At 38.3% G+C, this 19246-nt stretch overlaps 2 protein-coding genes across 3 annotated transcripts; one reads left to right on the top strand and one right to left on the bottom strand.

Annotated features, from left to right (window-relative positions):
* Window positions 1-1011: 1011 nt before the first annotated feature.
* Window positions 1012-5822, bottom strand: spmip4 (sperm microtubule inner protein 4). 2 transcript variants are annotated; one of them, XM_078932800.1, is made up of 9 exons: window positions 5721-5822; window positions 3838-3881; window positions 3690-3761; window positions 3572-3601; window positions 3277-3467; window positions 2723-2802; window positions 2467-2635; window positions 2267-2355; window positions 1012-2173 (listed from the first exon to the last, which is right to left on the bottom strand). In XM_078932800.1, exons 3-9 carry the CDS (start codon window positions 3755-3757, stop codon window positions 1421-1423), a joined length of 1380 nt encoding a protein of 459 aa, XP_078788926.1. In that variant the 5' UTR covers window positions 3758-3761; window positions 3838-3881; window positions 5721-5822; the 3' UTR covers window positions 1012-1420. The 2 variants fall into 2 exon arrangements, with proteins under 2 accessions (XP_078788926.1, XP_023820306.1); XM_023964538.2 differs by lacking the exon at window positions 5721-5822 and having other exon boundaries at window positions 3838-3977.
* A 985-nt stretch (window positions 5823-6807) lies between these two features.
* On the top strand, window positions 6808-18913 carry pde11al (phosphodiesterase 11a, like). The gene is made up of 20 exons (XM_020710130.3): window positions 6808-7773; window positions 8212-8370; window positions 9262-9351; window positions 9543-9683; window positions 9797-9861; window positions 10054-10174; window positions 10314-10389; window positions 10459-10526; window positions 10610-10702; window positions 11320-11370; window positions 11511-11657; window positions 11739-11846; window positions 12296-12405; window positions 12481-12571; window positions 15142-15242; window positions 15417-15494; window positions 15585-15648; window positions 16511-16585; window positions 17430-17513; window positions 17616-18913. Exons 1-20 carry the CDS (start codon window positions 6997-6999, stop codon window positions 17940-17942), a joined length of 2826 nt encoding a protein of 941 aa, XP_020565789.1. The 5' UTR covers window positions 6808-6996; the 3' UTR covers window positions 17943-18913.
* Window positions 18914-19246: the final 333 nt, after the last annotated feature.

Here is a 19246-nt window from a genome sequence, read left to right as displayed (position 1 = left end):
CATAATGTGTTGTTTTTTTTTGCAATTAAATAAAAACATGACCAAAACTACTTTTTTTTCTAAAAGAAATACAGTATTCTTTTCTTTAATTCTTTACTTGCCGGTGAAGGATTTAGAGTCTGGAATTTGGAACAGGTGAAGCTTTTCATCCAAACAGCAATAACCAAAAAATAACATATCCCCCCCCCCCCCCCCCCCCCCCCCCCATAACTGAAAGCTAGAAGGTTACGTGTAAAACAAAGGTTTGGATTCCAAAAAACAGGCAGTGAAAGCAATCCTCTGAGGAACACTCTGTACCATTTAGTAACAAAAAAAAAGCAGGTTTTTATTCCCCAGTAAATCTATCGCTTTGATCAAAATGAATTGCACACTATTACAAATCCGACAAGTATTCTTATGTGTGTCTTATGTTTGTGTACTGAAATGTCTGGAAGCATTGTAGGCCGCTTCTTTCTTGTTCTTACAGATGCGAGAAGAGAGGTTCTCTTTGGTTCTTTGCTGATACATACACAGTTAATTAGTGATCTTTTTATATCCTTCAAAAGGCTTTAAAACCTGGTGCACCAATGAAACACAATGTGCCATGTTATACTCTGTTCAATCATTCAAATAAAAACTTCAAAATGTAAAAGCTATAAAAGAAACTGGGCATCCACCTAAGTTTTCTGTCTAAGTTTAGATGTTTACAAACCCAAAAAATAGGATTTTAGAGATGAAAATATGTCAGGTCATCAGGCCTTAAGAGGTTTTATATTTATGTTTGCAGATACTTTATATAAGATTTAAACCCATTTTGGTGCAGTCTTGGAGGTGTTTTAATTTATTTATTTTTAAAGTAATTCATTTACTTTTTACAGACAAACAAAACACTGCATTGTAAAGTAAAAAAAGCTGCAGAACAGCCTCTACAGGCCTTAATGAGCACACTTAGATATAGAAACTTAGGGCATTGATATTTGACTGAGTCTATAAATCCAGTTATTTGTATTTGTGGCATATATTAAGTTTGACTTTTTGGGATGTCCAGACATCTGTATCTTTATTTGGTCATAGAAAACAAGAAATGAGGTTCAGACTCTTGTCCTTGCATTTGTCAGACAGCATTATTTTGAGGTAAAGTTCTGGTATTGAAAGAAAGTACAGCTTTTCACATCTTTCAAAAGCAGAGAATGAATGTCCAGCCAAACCGAGCCATCTTGATGAAGGTCACCAAGAAGCTACTTTTGTTGAAAGACAGCGTTAAGAACAAGTTTCTTGCAAAAAACCTGCTCCAGATATTTCAAACCTTAGCGCTTCTACTACCTGGATTTCAGTCCAGCAGTAGCTGTGACAGCAGTCAACACAGAGGGATGCAAACACAATGACATCTCCGATCAGCTTCAGAACATTAGAGAAAAAATGAAAATCCTGACTTAGAGTATTATCCATGTATTAAATTACAGTTGATCCCATAGAAGTTGTGTTTCTTTCCACTGGTCACATTGTCTCTGAGGTTCATGACAGTACGAGTGACAGAGCTGTTGAAATTTCGATGCGCTTCAGACTTGCTGAATGAATTCTGAAGCTCCAGAAGGCTCACAGTTGAACTAGCGCCGGCCAAAGGCCTGGGTTTATTCCCTGAGCCAGTTCTTTGCAGGACAGAAGGAAAGCTGCATGGACTGGAAACACTGTGTCGCAGTTCTCTGCGCTCAGTCATCTCCTCCTCTGAAGACCATCCAGATAAAAAGTCAACATGAGAGCTTCTGTTTTTGGATGAAACTGGCTGACAGCACCACTCTGCGTCTGTGCTCTGAGCAGCATGACCCTCTTGGCTTCTCTGTGACTTGGATTCTTGTATGAGATTTTCATCAAACCGGTCTTCTTTATGCCTGCCCTCATGGGCAGGGCTTTTGTTCTGAGCTCGGTGTTTGTGTGGGATCTCCGGGAAAAGCTCAGAGTGCTGTTCCTCTGTGCAGCAAGTTCTGCGCTGTACTTGTCTGTGACCTATTTGGTTTGGAAATGGCACATCATCATGGATAGATGTGATCTCTTGTGAGCCATGCTGGCTCATTACACTGGTGTTTTGATTTGGAGTTGGAGAAATGTCTCTCGGTCCAGATTTGGTGGGACTGATGTTCGAGATGTTCCTTGGTTTTGCGTTTGAGGGAGGAGACATGGGAAATGAGCTTTTTACCTGGAACATTTAAATGAAAAATTATTATGAGGAAATAATTATTTTTCTTTTACTTCTTGCTCTTTCCTGTTGTAACTAAAAAAAAACACTTACCAATGAAGTAGAGAATGGATTGATTCCATTGATGTTGCTTGTATTTTCATTGAAATGTACCAGTTTCCCATGATTTGCTGGCAGTTTACCTAAAATAAAATAATTAAAATAAAGAAATTAGCAGAAAATTATTTTTAAAAATAAAAATGTAAGATATGATTAGTTAGAGTTCATGTTTTTTTTTTTTCTGTTTCCTTTACCTGTATAGTCCACTTGATAGGATGTGCACCAAAGTTTGTTCTGCAAGCTTTGAAGCATGTTCTTTGTAGTCTTTGACAAATACCAGTCATGCTGTTTAGGGCTGGGGAAGACTGGCTTTGTGGAACTGGAGAAGAAAACTTGACTTTCCCCTTTTTTGAGTTTTGTATACTGGAGGAGCATTATAAACCAAAATTTATGTTTAATTTCTCTTGACCTTAAGAAGGTTTTATGCCTTTTTGGTCATTGCTTACTTACATCCAATGAGTCATTTTCTCTTTTCGACAACTTTTTGGTCTTTACTGGTGCTTCCATGATCTCGTGTCTGTAGGGATTACCTGAAAGCATGAATAGTGTATTGTGTGAAAACACCAGTTGATATCCTTAACCACCTACAAAATGTATCCACGAAAAATGTAAGACAAAAACAAAATGAGACAAATATGTCTGAAATTCTGCTAAAGACACATCAAATGTGTAACAACTGTGACACCTGCTTCAGTCTGAACTAAAAGAACCCCTAAAAAAGACTACATCTCAACAAAGACATCCAGAGTAAACTCAAAAGTGAAAGAAGCTGTTCCAGAATTGTAAAACTACACATTGACTCTTAAAAATGACAAAAGCATGACAAGGAAAATACAATCCACACATATAAAAAAGCAAAAATAAGACCCGATATTAACAAAAAGGGGGGACACAGATTAAAATTTTCCAAAAAATTAAGAAGAGTGTGTAAATTATCTAAAGAAAAACACACACACATCTTTTGACCCACAAAAACCATATCCTCATTTCTTTAACTGTCTTACCTTTAGTCTTGCTGAGCAGAATCACATTCTCAACTCTGTTTGGGACACAGGAATCAAGAATGGCTTGAGAAGTTGATCTAAACCGTGAATCTGGGTCCTCAGAGGAAAGGAAAGATGGAAAGACGGCAAACCGAGACATGTGCGATGAATAGGGGTGCTCCTTTAGAGTGACAGATCTCCTCATTTTATCTCTGAAAAAAGCAGTCAGTGGGTATAAATTTATACAGAACAAAAACAGAAAAGCACAAGAGCAGAGCACAGTTTATGTTTACATATTTACAACAAATAAACTCACGCTACATTGACTTCAGTCGGTTTTGGTATGCTTGTAAAAAAAAAAAAAGAAGTAATTAGTTTGTTTTCACCCAATAACATTTTGAGAATTTTAACAGAAACAAAATAAATGAACCTACAGTTGGTCATTGAGGCGATCAGTGCTTTTTTTTCTGCTGGGCCAGTCGTGATGTTGTTGGTGGTCCATTTGGCTGTAAAGGTAAAACAAGAACATAATTCTACTTCTTTACCTTTTTATTTATGTGATAATGAGTGGGAACTCCTTACTCCAAGCAAGAATGAGCTGAAAATCCAGGTTGGGAGGTTGTCAGCTCCACGTAGACAAACAAAAGCAGAACAAGTCACATGAGTCATAGAGTGCTTAAAAACACAAAGTATACAAAATATGAAAGAAAAACTCTAATGAAAGAAAAAAATCTGAATTGTTCTCTTTTGCTGTCCTGTTTCAGAAGCTCTGATTGTTGAATTTGAGGCTGTTTTTGCCTGATGAGGACTTCCTCATCTCTGAGCAGTTTGAGACTTACATAGAAGGAACAACTGAAATGGCCTTGTTAAGACAAGTAACCGGATCGTGTGCCTGACACCCTATCCCACCTGCAGCACACCGTGTCAGCAGAATGCTTTTGTATCTTTGAAAGGAGGAAACAGACTCCTTACTCATCGTTCACTAAAGGAGGATCCCACCAAGTGTAAGCATTTTCATTTTAATCTGCATGAGCGTATAAGGTTTTTTCTACTACATTAGATTTTGTAATCACTGCTCCGGACTGCCTCATCCTGTCATCATATGTGGATCTGATGATATAACACGTTCGCAGCTTATTGCAGTCATTCAACCAACCATGAAGTGAAATGACAATCTAGCTTGCTCTGACCAGCACACACTGACACTAGATACAAGCTGTGTGTGGCTGGTACTTGGCTACAGGAGTCCTATTTCATTGTCCCTACTTCCAAGCAATATATTACAGAGTCACTGGCTGTGTGCCCATAGATGCTGAAAACTTTGTTTGAGTATAAAAGTCAAAGGAATAACTTTTTTCTCTCTCTCCAACAATCATCCTGTCATCGTAATAAGGAGCAAAGCTTGTGCTCATTTTGTGGAACATCTTCTTCTCCTGTTTAGTAGATGCTTTCACAGATAGGAGCTGTCCATGGTGCTGCCATTCTCACAACTTTTTTCTTCTCATCTGTCATTTGATTTGTGGAAGTGGAGATATAAAATAAATTTGAAACATTAAAAAAACTGTGTCAGATTAATCTATGGTATTTTATATTTAAATAACATGACTTTTGATTTAGAATTGTATTTATTTTATTGGTCCTGAAAGAATTTCTGAGATGAGGTTATCAAAGAAAAAAATCTAAACTTGCTTAGTTTACTAACCAAACAATCTAAGATAAGTACAAGAAATACAAAATAATAAAAATAAAAACTGATTTAAGCAAATCCTTGCACCCAGCAGCAAATTGAATCAAAATCTGGCAACATTACAGATCCGTGAAAACATTTCACAAACAACATCACCAAATTTATACTTTGACATTAATTCTATCAAAGCTAATTGTTGTATTTTCCAGTAAAAATACAGATATATCCTATCTGTTTTGGGAAAACACATTTTATTTGTGGGGCTGGGTTGACATTAAAACCCTTGACAGCTCAAATCAGGCATCACAAAGGGATTTAGGAGTTCTTTAGAGGCTCAGAAAGCTTTAGCAGCAATGAAACAGGTAGGTTGATATAATTTGGAGAATTTGAAACAGATAAACAAACCTGATGTGCTCCTTTAAATCTTTAAAAATGAAAGGACCACACCAGCACATATAATGAATGCAAACTATTCCCCCTCAACATGACACAGACTGGTTTCCAAGCAGCAAAGCTCGCTGTGTTTGCTAACCCACAAGACCCATATTTTGTATTCGGCTTTTTAATTGGGATCCTCAAGAGGCTTTGTCCGAAGTATCAGCAAAAACAGCGAAGTTCTATCAAGTGGCCTAAGCTAAGTCCAGTAACCAATTACACTGCTCGGCCCCATCAGGGACGCAGCTGAATGGATTACTTTTCTGCTGCTGCATTACAAATGTGCTGCAGCCCGTAGCAATATCCCTTATAATCAGTTTCAGCACAGATGCAGATGATTTACCTCCACAGCATTTCACACATCAGCGGGGATTCAACTGTCTGTGCTTGCTGAGTGTTCCATCAAGCTCCAGTTATCTCCTGAAATGTGATTCATGCTTCTCTGTGAGAGAAAAAAAATGCAACCCTTCAGTTTGCCGTGTGCAACTTTGTAGATGAACATATCGGGCCTGGGAGCTCTAAGAAACTTCGGAGTTTAACACACACATCCTCACTAAAAAGCAGATGGTTAAAAGCTCAAAGGCATCTAAAAGTACGTTTTTTAAATATGTGCATTTAAAAAATAACACAAAATGTCTTTCTTTTGTTTTCCTGTTGTTGTTGGTCAGGGAATAACCTGCCAGCACGACCCAGTTGGGTGATCCAACTACTCTGGTGGGCAACAAGCATCTTGAAAGCCTTTATGAAGACATCTAACTGTTTTTTTTCACGTGCTGAGAGTGAAAGAACGAAAGCCAAATCTGTGAACTCACTCTTGGCTCAAGGCTTTTGAGAATAATTAATTAATTGAATGATTTACACAAAAAAACCCACGCAAATTTCTAAGAGAAGCTACACTGTTGTGTGCTGGCATGAAAACTGTCTGCACGTGTCACTCCAAGGGCACACATGTTCTTCAAAAAATCTATTTTTTTGGGTAACATGTTGAGGTAAATCACATTCCTCGAAGAATTTTTTTTTCTCCTGATACATTTTGGTGAAAACTTTCCCTTTTAGTGTTTTGATGTTGCTTCTTTGTCTGTTCAGTCACATTCTGCTTGCAGGGAGGCAAGCGCCCTTGAGTTATTCAGAGCTTTTCATAAAGCAGCAGAGAACCATCAGTATGTGTGTCTATAGCATTTTGTTTAGTTTTTTATTCAATGTGTTTCTGCAGGTGAAATTTTATTTATCTGCCGGATTTAGAAGTGGGGCTTAGGCTTAATGAAACATCAACAACATTTTTCCATTGAAAAGAAAGGCAATAAAGACCTGCCCTGTACTTTAGTGTGTATGTGTGCGTGCGCGCGCGCGTGTATAAGAGAGAGAGACCGTGTTTTTTTTTTCAGTTTCCAGGATGAATATAAAAGCGCCGCATTTTTCCACACTTCTGCATAGTGTTCCACAGAAATCCACGTCTTGCACATGCTCATCTCAGTTGAGTTCCACTAAGATTTTCTTTCCAGTATTTGATCGAAGAGATGGATAAAATGGAAGAGTGCTATAGGGACTTGTCTTCTGCCCTGTGAGAACATAGGCTCATCACTCTGTCCTCCAGTAACTCGTGTTTTGAAGATATCACCATGACAGCGTTTGATTTCTCGGATGTGGAGGCATTCTTGGACTGCCATCCGGATCTGTTTGAGGAATACCTGGTGCGAAGAGCGAAATGCGATCAGGTGAGCAGGTGGTTGAAGGATCACCAACCGTCCAAAGTGTCCACGGCGGAGGAGAAGAGAGGCGCCGCTCTAGACCCACTTTGGCCCACCAACAACACCGACGGACTCCGGCGCAGATCTTCCCACATGGAGCTGCGACGGAACTTTGCGCGCTCCAAAGCCACCACTGCGCACCGCACATACGACGAGCACGTGAGCCTGAGCGAACACGAGTCCCAGTCGAGCATGAGGCGCCGCGCGCTCCTGCGTAAAGCCAGCTCCCTGCCTCCAACCACCGCGCACATCTTGAGCGCACTGCTGGAATCAAGGGTCAACGTGCCTCAGTACGCCTCCAGCGCTATTGACTACAAATACAGACTGAAAGAAACCAACGAAAGGGAGTTTTTCTTGGAGTTGGTAAAAGATATATCAAACGAACTGGACCTGACCAACCTGAGTTATAAAATCCTGATTAACGTGTGCATCCTAGTGGATGCTGACAGGTGCTCGCTTTTCCTCGTTGAGGGACCCGCTCACAAGAGGACCTTAGTGTCCAAATTCTTTGATGTGCACTCCGGCACTACAGTAAGACCATCATCCAGCACTGTTGACTCTAATGAAGTGCAAGTGCCGTGGGGGAAAGGCATCATTGGATATGTAGCAGAGCATGGAGAGACTGTAAACATCTCTAATGCATATGAGGTAAAACGTGTTTTTTTTAGTTTGGGTGATCAAACAAAAAGCTGCTGCGCAGATGTTTGCGTTTTGGAAAAAGGAAGAAGAAAAAAAGAAAGCTGTTATTCCTTTGGCGCAAAACTCTATTTGACCCTTTAGAACAGAATCCTTCGGTCAAATGGAAAAACTCAGTTTTAGGGGAAATTAATGACTTTCCCATAAGTGTCTCTGGGCACAACATCATTATCTCCTGGCCCTGGGCAAGTGGGCTGACTTAGGCAACATATTTCAGAAGGCCAATAGAAATAGGCCAGCAAGAAGCAACCCATCATGCTTTCTTTTCTATAATAAAAACTGTTTTTTGCACAACTACCCATGAAAAGGTGCTCACAATCTAAATGATGATGCCCCATCTGCAATATGTGGCAATACATTAACATCTAACAAGTGTCTGTTTGTTTTCAGGACCACCGTTTCAGTGATGAGATTGACAAGTTAACTGGCTACAAGACTCAGACCATCCTCTGCATGGCCATCTGCAACAGCGATGGAGAAGTCATTGGCGTTGTTCAAGCAATCAACAAAAACCCCATGGGAATCCCTTTCAATGAAGACGATGAGAAGGTACAAGGCTCTGGCACTGAACCATATAGCCACAACCGCAAAATTGAGCTATTTTGTGTCATTATAGTCAGGTGTGTACCATAAAGGGCTTTTTGAAAGAGGTTGAAATTGGATTGCATTGTGTGCACTATCTGAAATCACACAGAACCTGAGTTAGTCAGCTAAAATCTTTAAATTCTTGCCTCAAAAATAGATAAAAATAGAGATCAATATTGGTTTCCTGATCCTCTTCCATAAAATATGTTTTACACAAAGTGCACACATTAATTCTGTGGCTCCATATAAATGCAGTGGACTTCTCCCAGTTAATTAATAACAAAATGTTAGACCGTATGCATGCAAAATAAAGTAAAGCAAAAGATATATGTTCATTTGCATGTTCATGTTTTTTTAATTAAAAAGGGGGAAAAGCCATTGAAAAAAAATGTTGTGTTCACAAATATTTTTAGTTCAGCTATGTTAGTAAATGTTTATCCACAAGGTGGCAGAACAAAATTAGAGAAAATTATTTCTTTGTGAAACTGCTCTCTTTCGATGTTAAGCAATCACGTTTCTTGTGATTTACAGAATGTATTTCTTTTAGAACTTCAAAGACACAGAAGCAAAAAATGAATGCTAATTAATGCTAAAGTAAATTAAATACAAATTGGATTTGAGCAAGAAATACATAAAAAATAAGAAAAAGAAACGCTTTTCCAGATATTTCAGGGACTTTGATGTCCGACTAAGACTTTTTCTCCATATTAATTCTTTGGAAAGAAGAATGATCTGGTGGAGGTTCCATTTTTGCTTTCCCATAATCATGAAACAATTTTGGACCTTTTGTTCTTTTAAACAGTTATTACACAGTTTTATAGCAAAACGTTTTTTTTTCTTTTGCCTTGTGCTCAGGTGCTGCAGATGTATCTACCATTCTGTGGAATATCGATTTCCAATGCCAAGTTGTTTTCAGAGTCTCGCAAAGAGTATGAGAGAAGTAGGGTAAGAACTTGTGTAATTTAAAAATAATGTCTACTGTTCGACAAGCAGGTTTATAAATTCTAAAAGACTGCATACACAGACAGCAACAATATCTAACACACCAAAAGAATCTGAATGACACTATCCAATATATATAATAATGAGGGGATCATAAGCACAGCTGATAACAACAATTTTTGCTTTTGCTACAGTCTTTGTTAGAGGTGGTGAATGACTTGTTTGAAGAGCAGACCGACTTGGAGAAGATTGTCAGGAAGATCATGCAGAGAGCGCTGACACTTCTGCAGTGTGAGCGCTGCTCTGTACTTCTCCTGGAGGACATCGATTCACCGGTGAGATCTTTTTTTCAATAGTTCTTTTTTCACATTTTCATCCTCAGTTGTGTTTAATGAAAGCCACCCAATCAAACGAGTTGTTTATTCATATTTTTGTGATCATGTCACAGGTTGTGAAATTCTCTAAGACGTTTGAGCTCATGTCTCCCTTGTGCAACATAGACCGGGATATCAGGTAGAAGAGACTTTTAAGGTTTCTATGCAATCATCACACTAAAATAAAACAAAGAAATAAAGAGGGTAACACTAAAACTCAGTGATAAATTCCTTCACAACAAAACTAGTTACACTCTAAATAAAGCAACTTACCAATTAATTCCTGTAGCGTTGGCTGACTTGTCTCTATTGTGTCTGTTGCCTAAATCAGCATGGAAAAGTTGTCCTGCTCGGACTGGCTAATCAATAACAGCATTGCTGAGCTGGTGGCCTCCACTGGACTGCCAGTTAACATTAGCGATGTCTGTCAGGACCCACGCTTTGATGCTGAGGTGTGGACATTTTTGTTTGCCAGATCTTTAGCAGATTCATTCATCTTTTCTCCCAAGTCAACAAGTTCTGAATTTTAGGTCTTTGCAATTACACATTTTGCCCAAACAATCCATATAAAATCAACCTTTATGTTTACAGGCAGATCAAGCTTCGGGGTTTCACATCAGATCTGTCTTATGTGTCCCTATTTGGAATCGAACTCATCAGATAATTGGTACGTTAATTAAAAACACTGAACAAAAAGGTACGTTTTTATATTCAATTGAAATATTGTTTCTTTCAGGAGTTGCACAAATTCTGAATCGGTTGGACAGGAAGACATTTAATGATGCAGATCAGAGGCTATTTGAGGTCAGCTGGTACCATTACAGCCTGACTCCCAAACCTTTTTAAATCATTAGAGAGAAAAAAAATCTCTTGTCTTCTATGCACAGGCATTTGTGATATTTTGTGGACTTGGCATCAACAATACAATGATGTACAACCAGGTGAAGAAGACCTGGGCCAAACAGTCAGTTGCTCTGGATGTAAGCATTTTTTTGGTATAATTTTTGTTTCCTTATGTCCAAGCTTTTTACATATAAAAAACAACGTTGACATTGATCACATATTTGTATTGGACTGTGAAAAACTGTTTTCTGATAGACTTGTACATATCATCTTAAAATATGCATAAGTGCAGAGTTTGGTGTGACTAATTAATGCTAATCCCAAAAGAATTTCCCCCCACAATGTCTCCGGCTGCATTGTGTTCGAGTACCTGCTACCTAACGTGTGCAGTCACATTATCCTCAGAAAACATAGTTCTGCTTCTCTACAATAAATATTTCAATATTTCAATAATTCATGATAAATGGATGTTCTAGTGTGATCAGCTCCCATCAAAGCAATACTCCCATCATCGGCTGTGCTATTTTTAAATAAGATGTCATTTAAAACACACACACACACAAAAATCATTATCCCTTGGAATGAGATAGTGAGGCAAAAATTAACTTTGGGTGTTAAAGGGGCAAAATGAGCAAAAAAAACAAAAAAACAAAAAAAACAAACACTGAGAAACTTTGATTTTGTTTAGTTTGACAAGATCTTGGTCTCAGTATCTCAGAAGTTTCACAGTTCTGTGTGGCTTGTGGTTTTTCAGATGCTGTCTTACCATGCTACCTGCTCCAAAGTAGAAGTTGACCGACTCAAGGTAAACCACACAGCCTGAAGCCACAGAGATCAGCTGGAATAAAACGTTAATGAAAAAAATGAATTGGGAAAGCATGTGTGCTGTGTACACCACCCCTCTGTGGCACTGGCTCATTGACAGCTTGGTCTTCTTCCCTCAAGGCTGCTAAGATCCCCCTGAGCAACGAGCTGGGCATTGATGAGTTTCATTTCAATGACTTCTCCTTGGACAATGATGCCATGATCACTGCATCTCTCCGAATGTTTCAGGACCTGGGAGTTGTGCAGAAGTTTAAAATTGACTATGAGGTGAGCATCTGGAGCTGGTACTGCATTTGCCTTGTGGGTAAAGCAAAGTTATGAGTTTGTCATCTAACCATTTGCTTGTAGGTTTTATGTCGCTGGCTTCTGACTGTGAGGAAGAACTATCGAACTGTTGCCTATCATAACTGGAGACATGCTTTCAATGTGTCGCAGTGCATGTTCACCATGATAAAGGTAAGCTTAAGACAGTAAACGTCATATTTATTTGTTTAGTTTAAGGTTAAGGTCGGAGTGGTAACAAAAAAATCATTAAGGGATGCTATGCAAACGCTCTAAAAGGTACATAGACGTGAGGGAACCCCAAAAGAGGAAGTTAGATAGTTAAACTGACTAAAACGTTACTTTTTATTTGGATTTCCATCCATTCATCCATCCATTTTTACTACCTGCTAAATCCCTTTCGGGTTTATGGGGCTGCTGGAGCCAACCCAGCACCTGTTGGCTGAAGGCAGGATAGACCCTGAACAGGTTGTCAGTCTGTTGCAGCCAATTGAACATTGCTCTAAAAAATGAAAAACAAAAAAGCACAACATTCAGCGTTGCCATGCCATACCAGTAGACAACAATGTTGATTAAAGAAAAACAGCACAGCACAGAATGACATTTGTCTTTCATTTCTGCAGACACCCAACTTCCAGGATGTTCTTGCAGACACAGAGATCCTGGCTCTGATGGTGGGCTGTTTGTGCCATGACTTGGACCACCGAGGCACCAACAATGCGTTTCAAGCCAAGTAAATCTCAGGGACTTCAGTAGGAACAACACCGCCCTTGTGCCAGTACCACTCACTGCTGTGTTATGTCTGCAGGACTGGCTCTGCGCTCGCTCTGCTCTATGGGACCTCAGCCACCCTGGAGCATCATCACTTCAACCACGCTGTCATGATTTTGCAGAGTGAGGTCAGACTAAAACTATTAATATTCCCTTTTGTCTGACTTTAAGCACTAAAAACAAAAAAAATAAAAAGACAAATATAATGTCAAAGACTAAGTTTTCAGTGGTTTGTCAACATTCATTTTGCTATGTTTGACTGTGAATTGTTGTTGCTAAATCATCACAGAAAAAGACAGAACTCAATTAAAGAACTCAAATTTAAATTAAAGAACTCAAGAACATTATATATATATCTTTAGGAAGGCATGAAAACATATGAGCATTTATCTAAAAAGCCAAAAGCCAATTAAACACATATTTGATCAAGACAAGCAGAAGCAACGTGGGCAAATACTGGGCCAAACCTCTAGATGGATTCTGAAACTTTTGGGTTAAACTTAAGTGAGATAGACGTCCAGAGTATTTGCTCCACTCTCTCTGTGGTGACCTTTGAGTTCTAAGCTCCCGATCTTAACCCTTATGCTATCCTAGGCACTTTAACATTGGGACTTGGGTCATCTAGACCCACTAGACAGTGCGCTGAACCTTTTTTCTTATATGATTTGTGAACCTCACTGGTGTCCATGGACAACATGAAATCCTCTTTCCCTTTATCCACCTTTGTCATAGTAGGGAGAACACGTCAATTTAAGGGTGGGGTCATCTAAGATAGCCCTAGGGTTAATGGTTCCAGTGGAGATAATCAGTGGTTAATATGTGGTATACTGGGAAACTCTGGGGAATGGATGGGAAGATGTGTGAACGTAAACAGCTTTTCTTTATTAAAGAAAGTTCATTCTAAACTGATCTCTCCTGCAAAAAAACAAAAAACAAATGCGTTTTAACCCTTGTGCTATTTTAGATGACCCCACCCTTACATTGACGTGTTCTCCCTACCATGACAAAGGTGGATAAAGGTGGAAAGATTTCATGTAATCCATGGACACCAGTGAAGATCACAAATCATTGAAGAAAAAAGGTTCAGAGCACTGTCTAGTGGGTCTAGATGACCCAAGTCCCAATGTTAAAGTGCCTAGGATAGTACAAGGGTTACGAATGCAGGACTAAAACACTTATATCCAATTTTTCATTTTGTTCCTTTAAGATGAAGGTGAAAGTGAGGAAAGTTTATGACTTTTATTTTGTAATTTTAGGTTTCAATCCCTTCTAGCCAGCACAGAACTGGAAGAATGAAATGTGTTACTAGGTTTCTGATCTCCTCAAAAATTACAGAGAATTCTTTTGTTAAATTCATCTATAATAATTTTTCTCTTATACAATAAGGCTTGAAGTCAAAATGTAACTCTAGAATGATATACTGTGAACTTCAAGTTCCAACTTTGACCCAGACGTCAGGTTTCAAAATTACCGTATAACCAATCATAAAACCTATAAATTATATTTAGCAAATCACTCATGTGAATACATATGCGAAACCAGATTTTTTCTTGCTAATTGAGATGTTTTATTCAACTTCTGAACAAATTGTGAACTAGTCCCAAACTTGGTTTCTGATATGCAAAAATTTAAACAAAAGAAACACAAAACATGTCTTTAGTCACAGTGAGATTTAAAATCTCTTCAAAAATAGTATCATTTACATCTGTTTTTTTATATCATCCTTATCTTATTTCAGACACATTTGACTGTTTGATTTTCTTTCATGGATAAGCTTAAGGGCTCCACCCACCATCATCTCATTTTTATAGTCCAACTCCAAGTTATGAGTGAACTGTAATTAACCAACTTTATAGTTGCTGCTATCTACATAAATGAATTTGTCTCCTATTACCAATCAGTTCAGACCATCTTGAGTTTATTTTAATTTTTAAATACATTCATTATTGTATTGTATTGTATTCATTATTGTATTTATTACATTGTTATATCTCATGAGTGTTCTTAAGGAAGCACTTGTAAACTGAGAATGGTAAGATTTGGAACACGATCTATTGGAGAGTGCTCTTTTTTAACTGAGAAGTAAAGAAGCATTTCTTGAGGCATAAGATTTGGCTCAAGGTTTTCTGAGTCTATGGTTTGCCTGCATTAACATTGCATTGTGAAAATCTGCAGCTTTTTTATACTAAAATACATTTTAATATAGGATCACTGGGACTCCCTCTGCTGGACAGTTTGGACGCATAATTGCACTTTTAAGCTGTCTAAATAAGCATTAAAAACAAATTAACTGAAAAATGGGAAAACTGACCGCGCAAAGGAAAAAATCTGCTCTTGCATGATTGAACTTATAAAATATTTCTAGGGTGGAATTAAGACTGGAGTAGCATAGATCTGCTGTAGTGCATTTTCATAAGTGGGACAGCAGTTTGCAAAAACTGCTGTAAAAGCAGTTAGTGTTGGTTTCACTGGGAGGAGGTGTATTGTCTCTATAGTGTGGGTCAGTTTGATCATGGATTTTGTTTGTGTATTGATTTCCACTAATGGAAGATGCAGAAAATGACCAATGGGAGCTTCATCTTACAGAGTGCGACGTCTTTACACAAGCCAGGTTTTTTAAGAGGTTGCCTTTCATGTCGATGCCTTCCTTTGTGTACGAACTTTTGCTGTTTATAATTAATTGTGTTTTCGCATGCAGGGTCACAACATCTTTGCAAACCTCAGCTCGAAGGAGTACAGCAACATGATGCAACTATTGAAGCAGGCCATTCTCTCCACTGACCTCACTTTGCACTTTGAGTAAGTGGACTTTTGGAAATTAATGACTTGTTAAGTGTTTAATCTTATACAGATATTTAGACAAACCTGAAAATGTATCAGAAATCAAAATTAAATATTCAAATCTCTATATAAATAATTAAAATGTATTATGTGCCATCTTGTGCTTTTTAAACTTTTTATTTGAACTGAAAGGCGCCGGGCCAAGTTCTTTGAGTATGTCTTGTCTGGAGAATTCAGTTGGACAGATGAAGGACACAGAGAAGCACTCAGGTTTCTACATTTGTTCTAAAACTAGATAAAAATCCGTTTAACTCTAAAATGCACAACAGGAACAGAAAAAGGCTCCATTGTCATCAACAGGTCCATGCTGATGACAGCGTGTGATCTGGGTGCTGTCACTCGACCTTGGAAGATTTCCAAACAGGTTTGAGTCATCCTCACTAAGATTTCTACCTGCCGAGATCTGCACACGTTTCTGTAAATGGTCACATGAAACATAATGTTTTATTTAGGAAAGTGTCATTTTGCGATAAAGGAATGAAAATATGTTAATTCAAACATCTGATAAAAATGTAATTAAGCAGCAAAAACACACTTGTGGTTTCTTTGAAACATTACAGCTGCTAATTAGAGGAAGTTTAACCAAACCTTTGGAGCCAATTTAGGAAAAAAAGCTTTTCTTAATTAATGCTTTAAAGTCCCCCTATGCAAGCTCAGGATGTAATCCCCCTGAAGCTTTCTAAATAAACCTCAATTAAGGCAGTTGTTTGGGAAGTCACTGTGTAAATCCCAGCTAGTTTTCTAATCCACTTAGTTTTCCAATCTACTTATTCTTAGTCAGAGACGTGTTGGATTTATTTGCAAAGCTTAAAGAAGCTTACTGCCCCACTTTGTGCTGCCTTGTTAACACTGACAAAACACCACCACCACCACACAAGAAAGACGAAAACACTAGTTGGAATGGTGTAAACATTTTACAAATCAGAAGAAAAGGAACAGTACAAACATAAAAAAATGAACCCTGTCTGTGCTGCACGGAGAATTGTGTTGTGGCATAAAAAATGGACAAAAGTTTATCTGTAAAGATTCTCAGTTTTCTTTTATTGAAATGTCATTTTATCTTGTGTCCCCTCTTTCTTTTAGCACTTTCTGATTATATATCTTGCTGTTCTAAAAACAAAAATTCGACACAAAGTGACCAAATTTAGAAAAGCCCTTTGAGCAACATGGTTGCTGGTTTTTACTTTAAAAAGTTCATTTTTTTTCCATGGATGTGATGTGCCCAGGTTGCAGAGCTGGTGACAAGTGAATTCTTTGAGCAAGGAGACAGAGAGAGGTCTGAGCTTAAATTAACACCAGCAGTAAGTAAAACGCGTCACATTTTTTCTGGAATATTTTAATCTAAAGGTGTTCCTGGACAAAATATATGATCCTAAACCACTTTTTGGTTGTTGAGATTTCTTGTTTGGATTACTATTGTACACATAGGGTTTCATTTAAAAACCCACTCAGATAAGAATTGTGTTTTTAACATGTTCTTATGGCAATTTTTCTCATGATGGAAGTCATGTATTAAGAAAATTAAGCTTAAAGTTGCATTTCAGAATATTTTTTTATTCAAATTGGTGTAAATGCAGGCGCAGAAAAACCACCAGTTTCAAAAAGATTGTATTTGTGACAGAAAATACGCTCAGCTGGCCACAAGCTCCCTCCTCTGCGTCTTCACAATGCGCGGGCTTGTAGACAACTAAATTCATGGACGTCTTGGTTTTTCTTGTCCGATTCAAAACTGTACTGCTGGATAGCACCACTATTGCTCGCCGTTTTTGTTGCACCGGGTTGGGGGTGTCAAAGGCTGCAAGTTAGCAGAAAAGCATGCAAACAGAGAGCTCTCTGTAACGGGGAGGGGGGGGGGGGGTTGTTCTACATGAGCTACGGCCGCTCTGCAGAAACTCTGTCTTAGTAAACGACACAGGTGTTTTGATTTTGGCTAAAAACAGCATAATCATATTAAAAAAAACACTGGGAACACTTTTACAAGAGACCAAAAGACGATCAGAGAGGTCCTTAAAGTAAGGTTTTGACATTTTTTTAATTAAAACGGAATTATATAAGTAACTTGAACATAGTCAGTATTAAATTGTTCTATCATGTGTGCTATGTACATCAGATGGATTGAATGACTGAAGATTTTTTTTTCTCTAGGCCATCTTTGACCGTAATCGCAAGGATGAACTGCCTGCCTTACAGCTGGAATGGATTGATGGGATCTGTAAACCCCTTTACCAGGTAGATACCTCATGATCATAACAAATTTCAGAAAATAGCATGATTAAAAAAGCATCCTTTGGGAATGCGGAATCAGTCTGTACTCTCATGTGGTTCCCCCAGGCACTGCTAAAGCTCAACAGGAAGCTACAGCCAATGTTGGATGGGATAGAGGCAAACCGAGAGAAGTGGCAGGAACTCTGTTTGTCCCGTGAGCGGACCCACAGAGCCTCAGTGTCCAGTCTGTTTCCCGAACCAGGCCAGAATACTGAGCCCAGTGATGATGCTAAGACCAGTGAAAGTCTGGAGCGCCCAGAAAAAGATAGGCCGGTGAAAAACAACATAATGGGTTCAAAGTTTGACTGCACTGATGATCGAGGGTGCAGAGCAAACAAAGAGTCATCTGATGATAAAGTAGTTCGCAGCAAAGCATCACAAGGAAAAAAGTAAATCATTCTTTACATGAAATATGAAGCTTGGCTTCATCTGCTGAGCTTACTGCTTCTGAAGGTATTTTTCCACTCGTCTATTTTTGAGGTGCGGTGTCTCTGTTTGAATATAACCAAAAAACGATTCATCCTTGACATAAAAAACTGTTCAAACCAAAGAGAGACGGGTGTTAGTCTAGTTTGTCCATTGGAATGCCTTTGCAAAGCACAAAAGACTCACTGTGACATCTCATCAGCTGCCTCAATGAATGTAGATTGGGTTCTTGAATGTAACAGGTAATCTGTGTTCTCAGATTTATTTAAGCTGCATGCCCCCCCAGGTTTTGATGATTTACTGTTGCGTAATTGGTTCTTTGTAATGCATGTACAATTTGCCTTATTATCAGTGATGTACCTAAGTCAGTTTTGCAGAAAAAAGTATTTAAAAATACAGTGTAATATTTAATAGATTTTGTAAAAGCCATTTTACCCAAACTTTTGAAGCTAGCGTGCCTGTAGTGTTCACTTCAGTCTCAGATGCTCTTTTGCCAATGTCCCACATACATCTGCTGAGGTTATTGCTAGGCAACTCCTGAAAGGAGAAAAGGAATTTATTTTGTCGCTCAGTATGTCTTTGAAGTGCACACAGCCGTTTAAGCCACAGTGTATAAGCTAGTAATATGACTGTGTCTTCATAGGCTGTTCTTTGTTGTACGCAGATGTTGTATAGGTTTCCATGTCTGTTGTTGCACGCTGGCTGTGTTGGAACTGCATGTCGATTGTTGAAGATTGTTGTTGACTCTAGCGACCTTGATGCCTTTAAGTGCCCTAGGAGATTTGATTTGCATGCAGCAACAGGAATGCTTATTTGATTGTTTTTGTGTTTGAATTTGTTATTGAAATGTTGTCCAGACAGTCAGAATGAATGTTTTCATTGAGAGACTTTAGCAGGACTACAAATTCATTATTTTCCATAAACCTAGGAAACTGCCTCTACCAGTTTTGTGATTTTTTGTATGAAAAAGGTAATGTTAAGATTCTTAAATGTTAAGACGTTCCCCATCTAGTGGACTTCTAAAAGAGACCAGACTGTGTGCCTTACAGGAGACCTTTTGTCATATTTGTCAGTTAAATTCTTGCCAGAATGGTATTTAACATGAAATTTAGGGTTTATTGTAAAAAAAAAAACAATTCACCCTTTATTTTTAGAAGAACGTTGCATCTTTTTTTTCAACCGGTTATTTGGGTTACAGGTTGAAATTGTGATTTTTCCTGTGTTCATTGGAAGATTTGTAAATCAAATCAACCTTTATTTATATAGCACTT

Source organism: Oryzias latipes, chromosome 16 (assembly GCF_053564925.1).
Source record: "Oryzias latipes strain Hd-rR chromosome 16, Olatipes_Hd-rR_3.1".
Lineage (NCBI taxonomy): Eukaryota > Metazoa > Chordata > Actinopteri > Beloniformes > Adrianichthyidae > Oryzias > Oryzias latipes.
The sequence above is the reverse complement of the archived record's forward strand: the minus strand, read 5'-3'. Positions and strand labels throughout refer to the sequence as shown.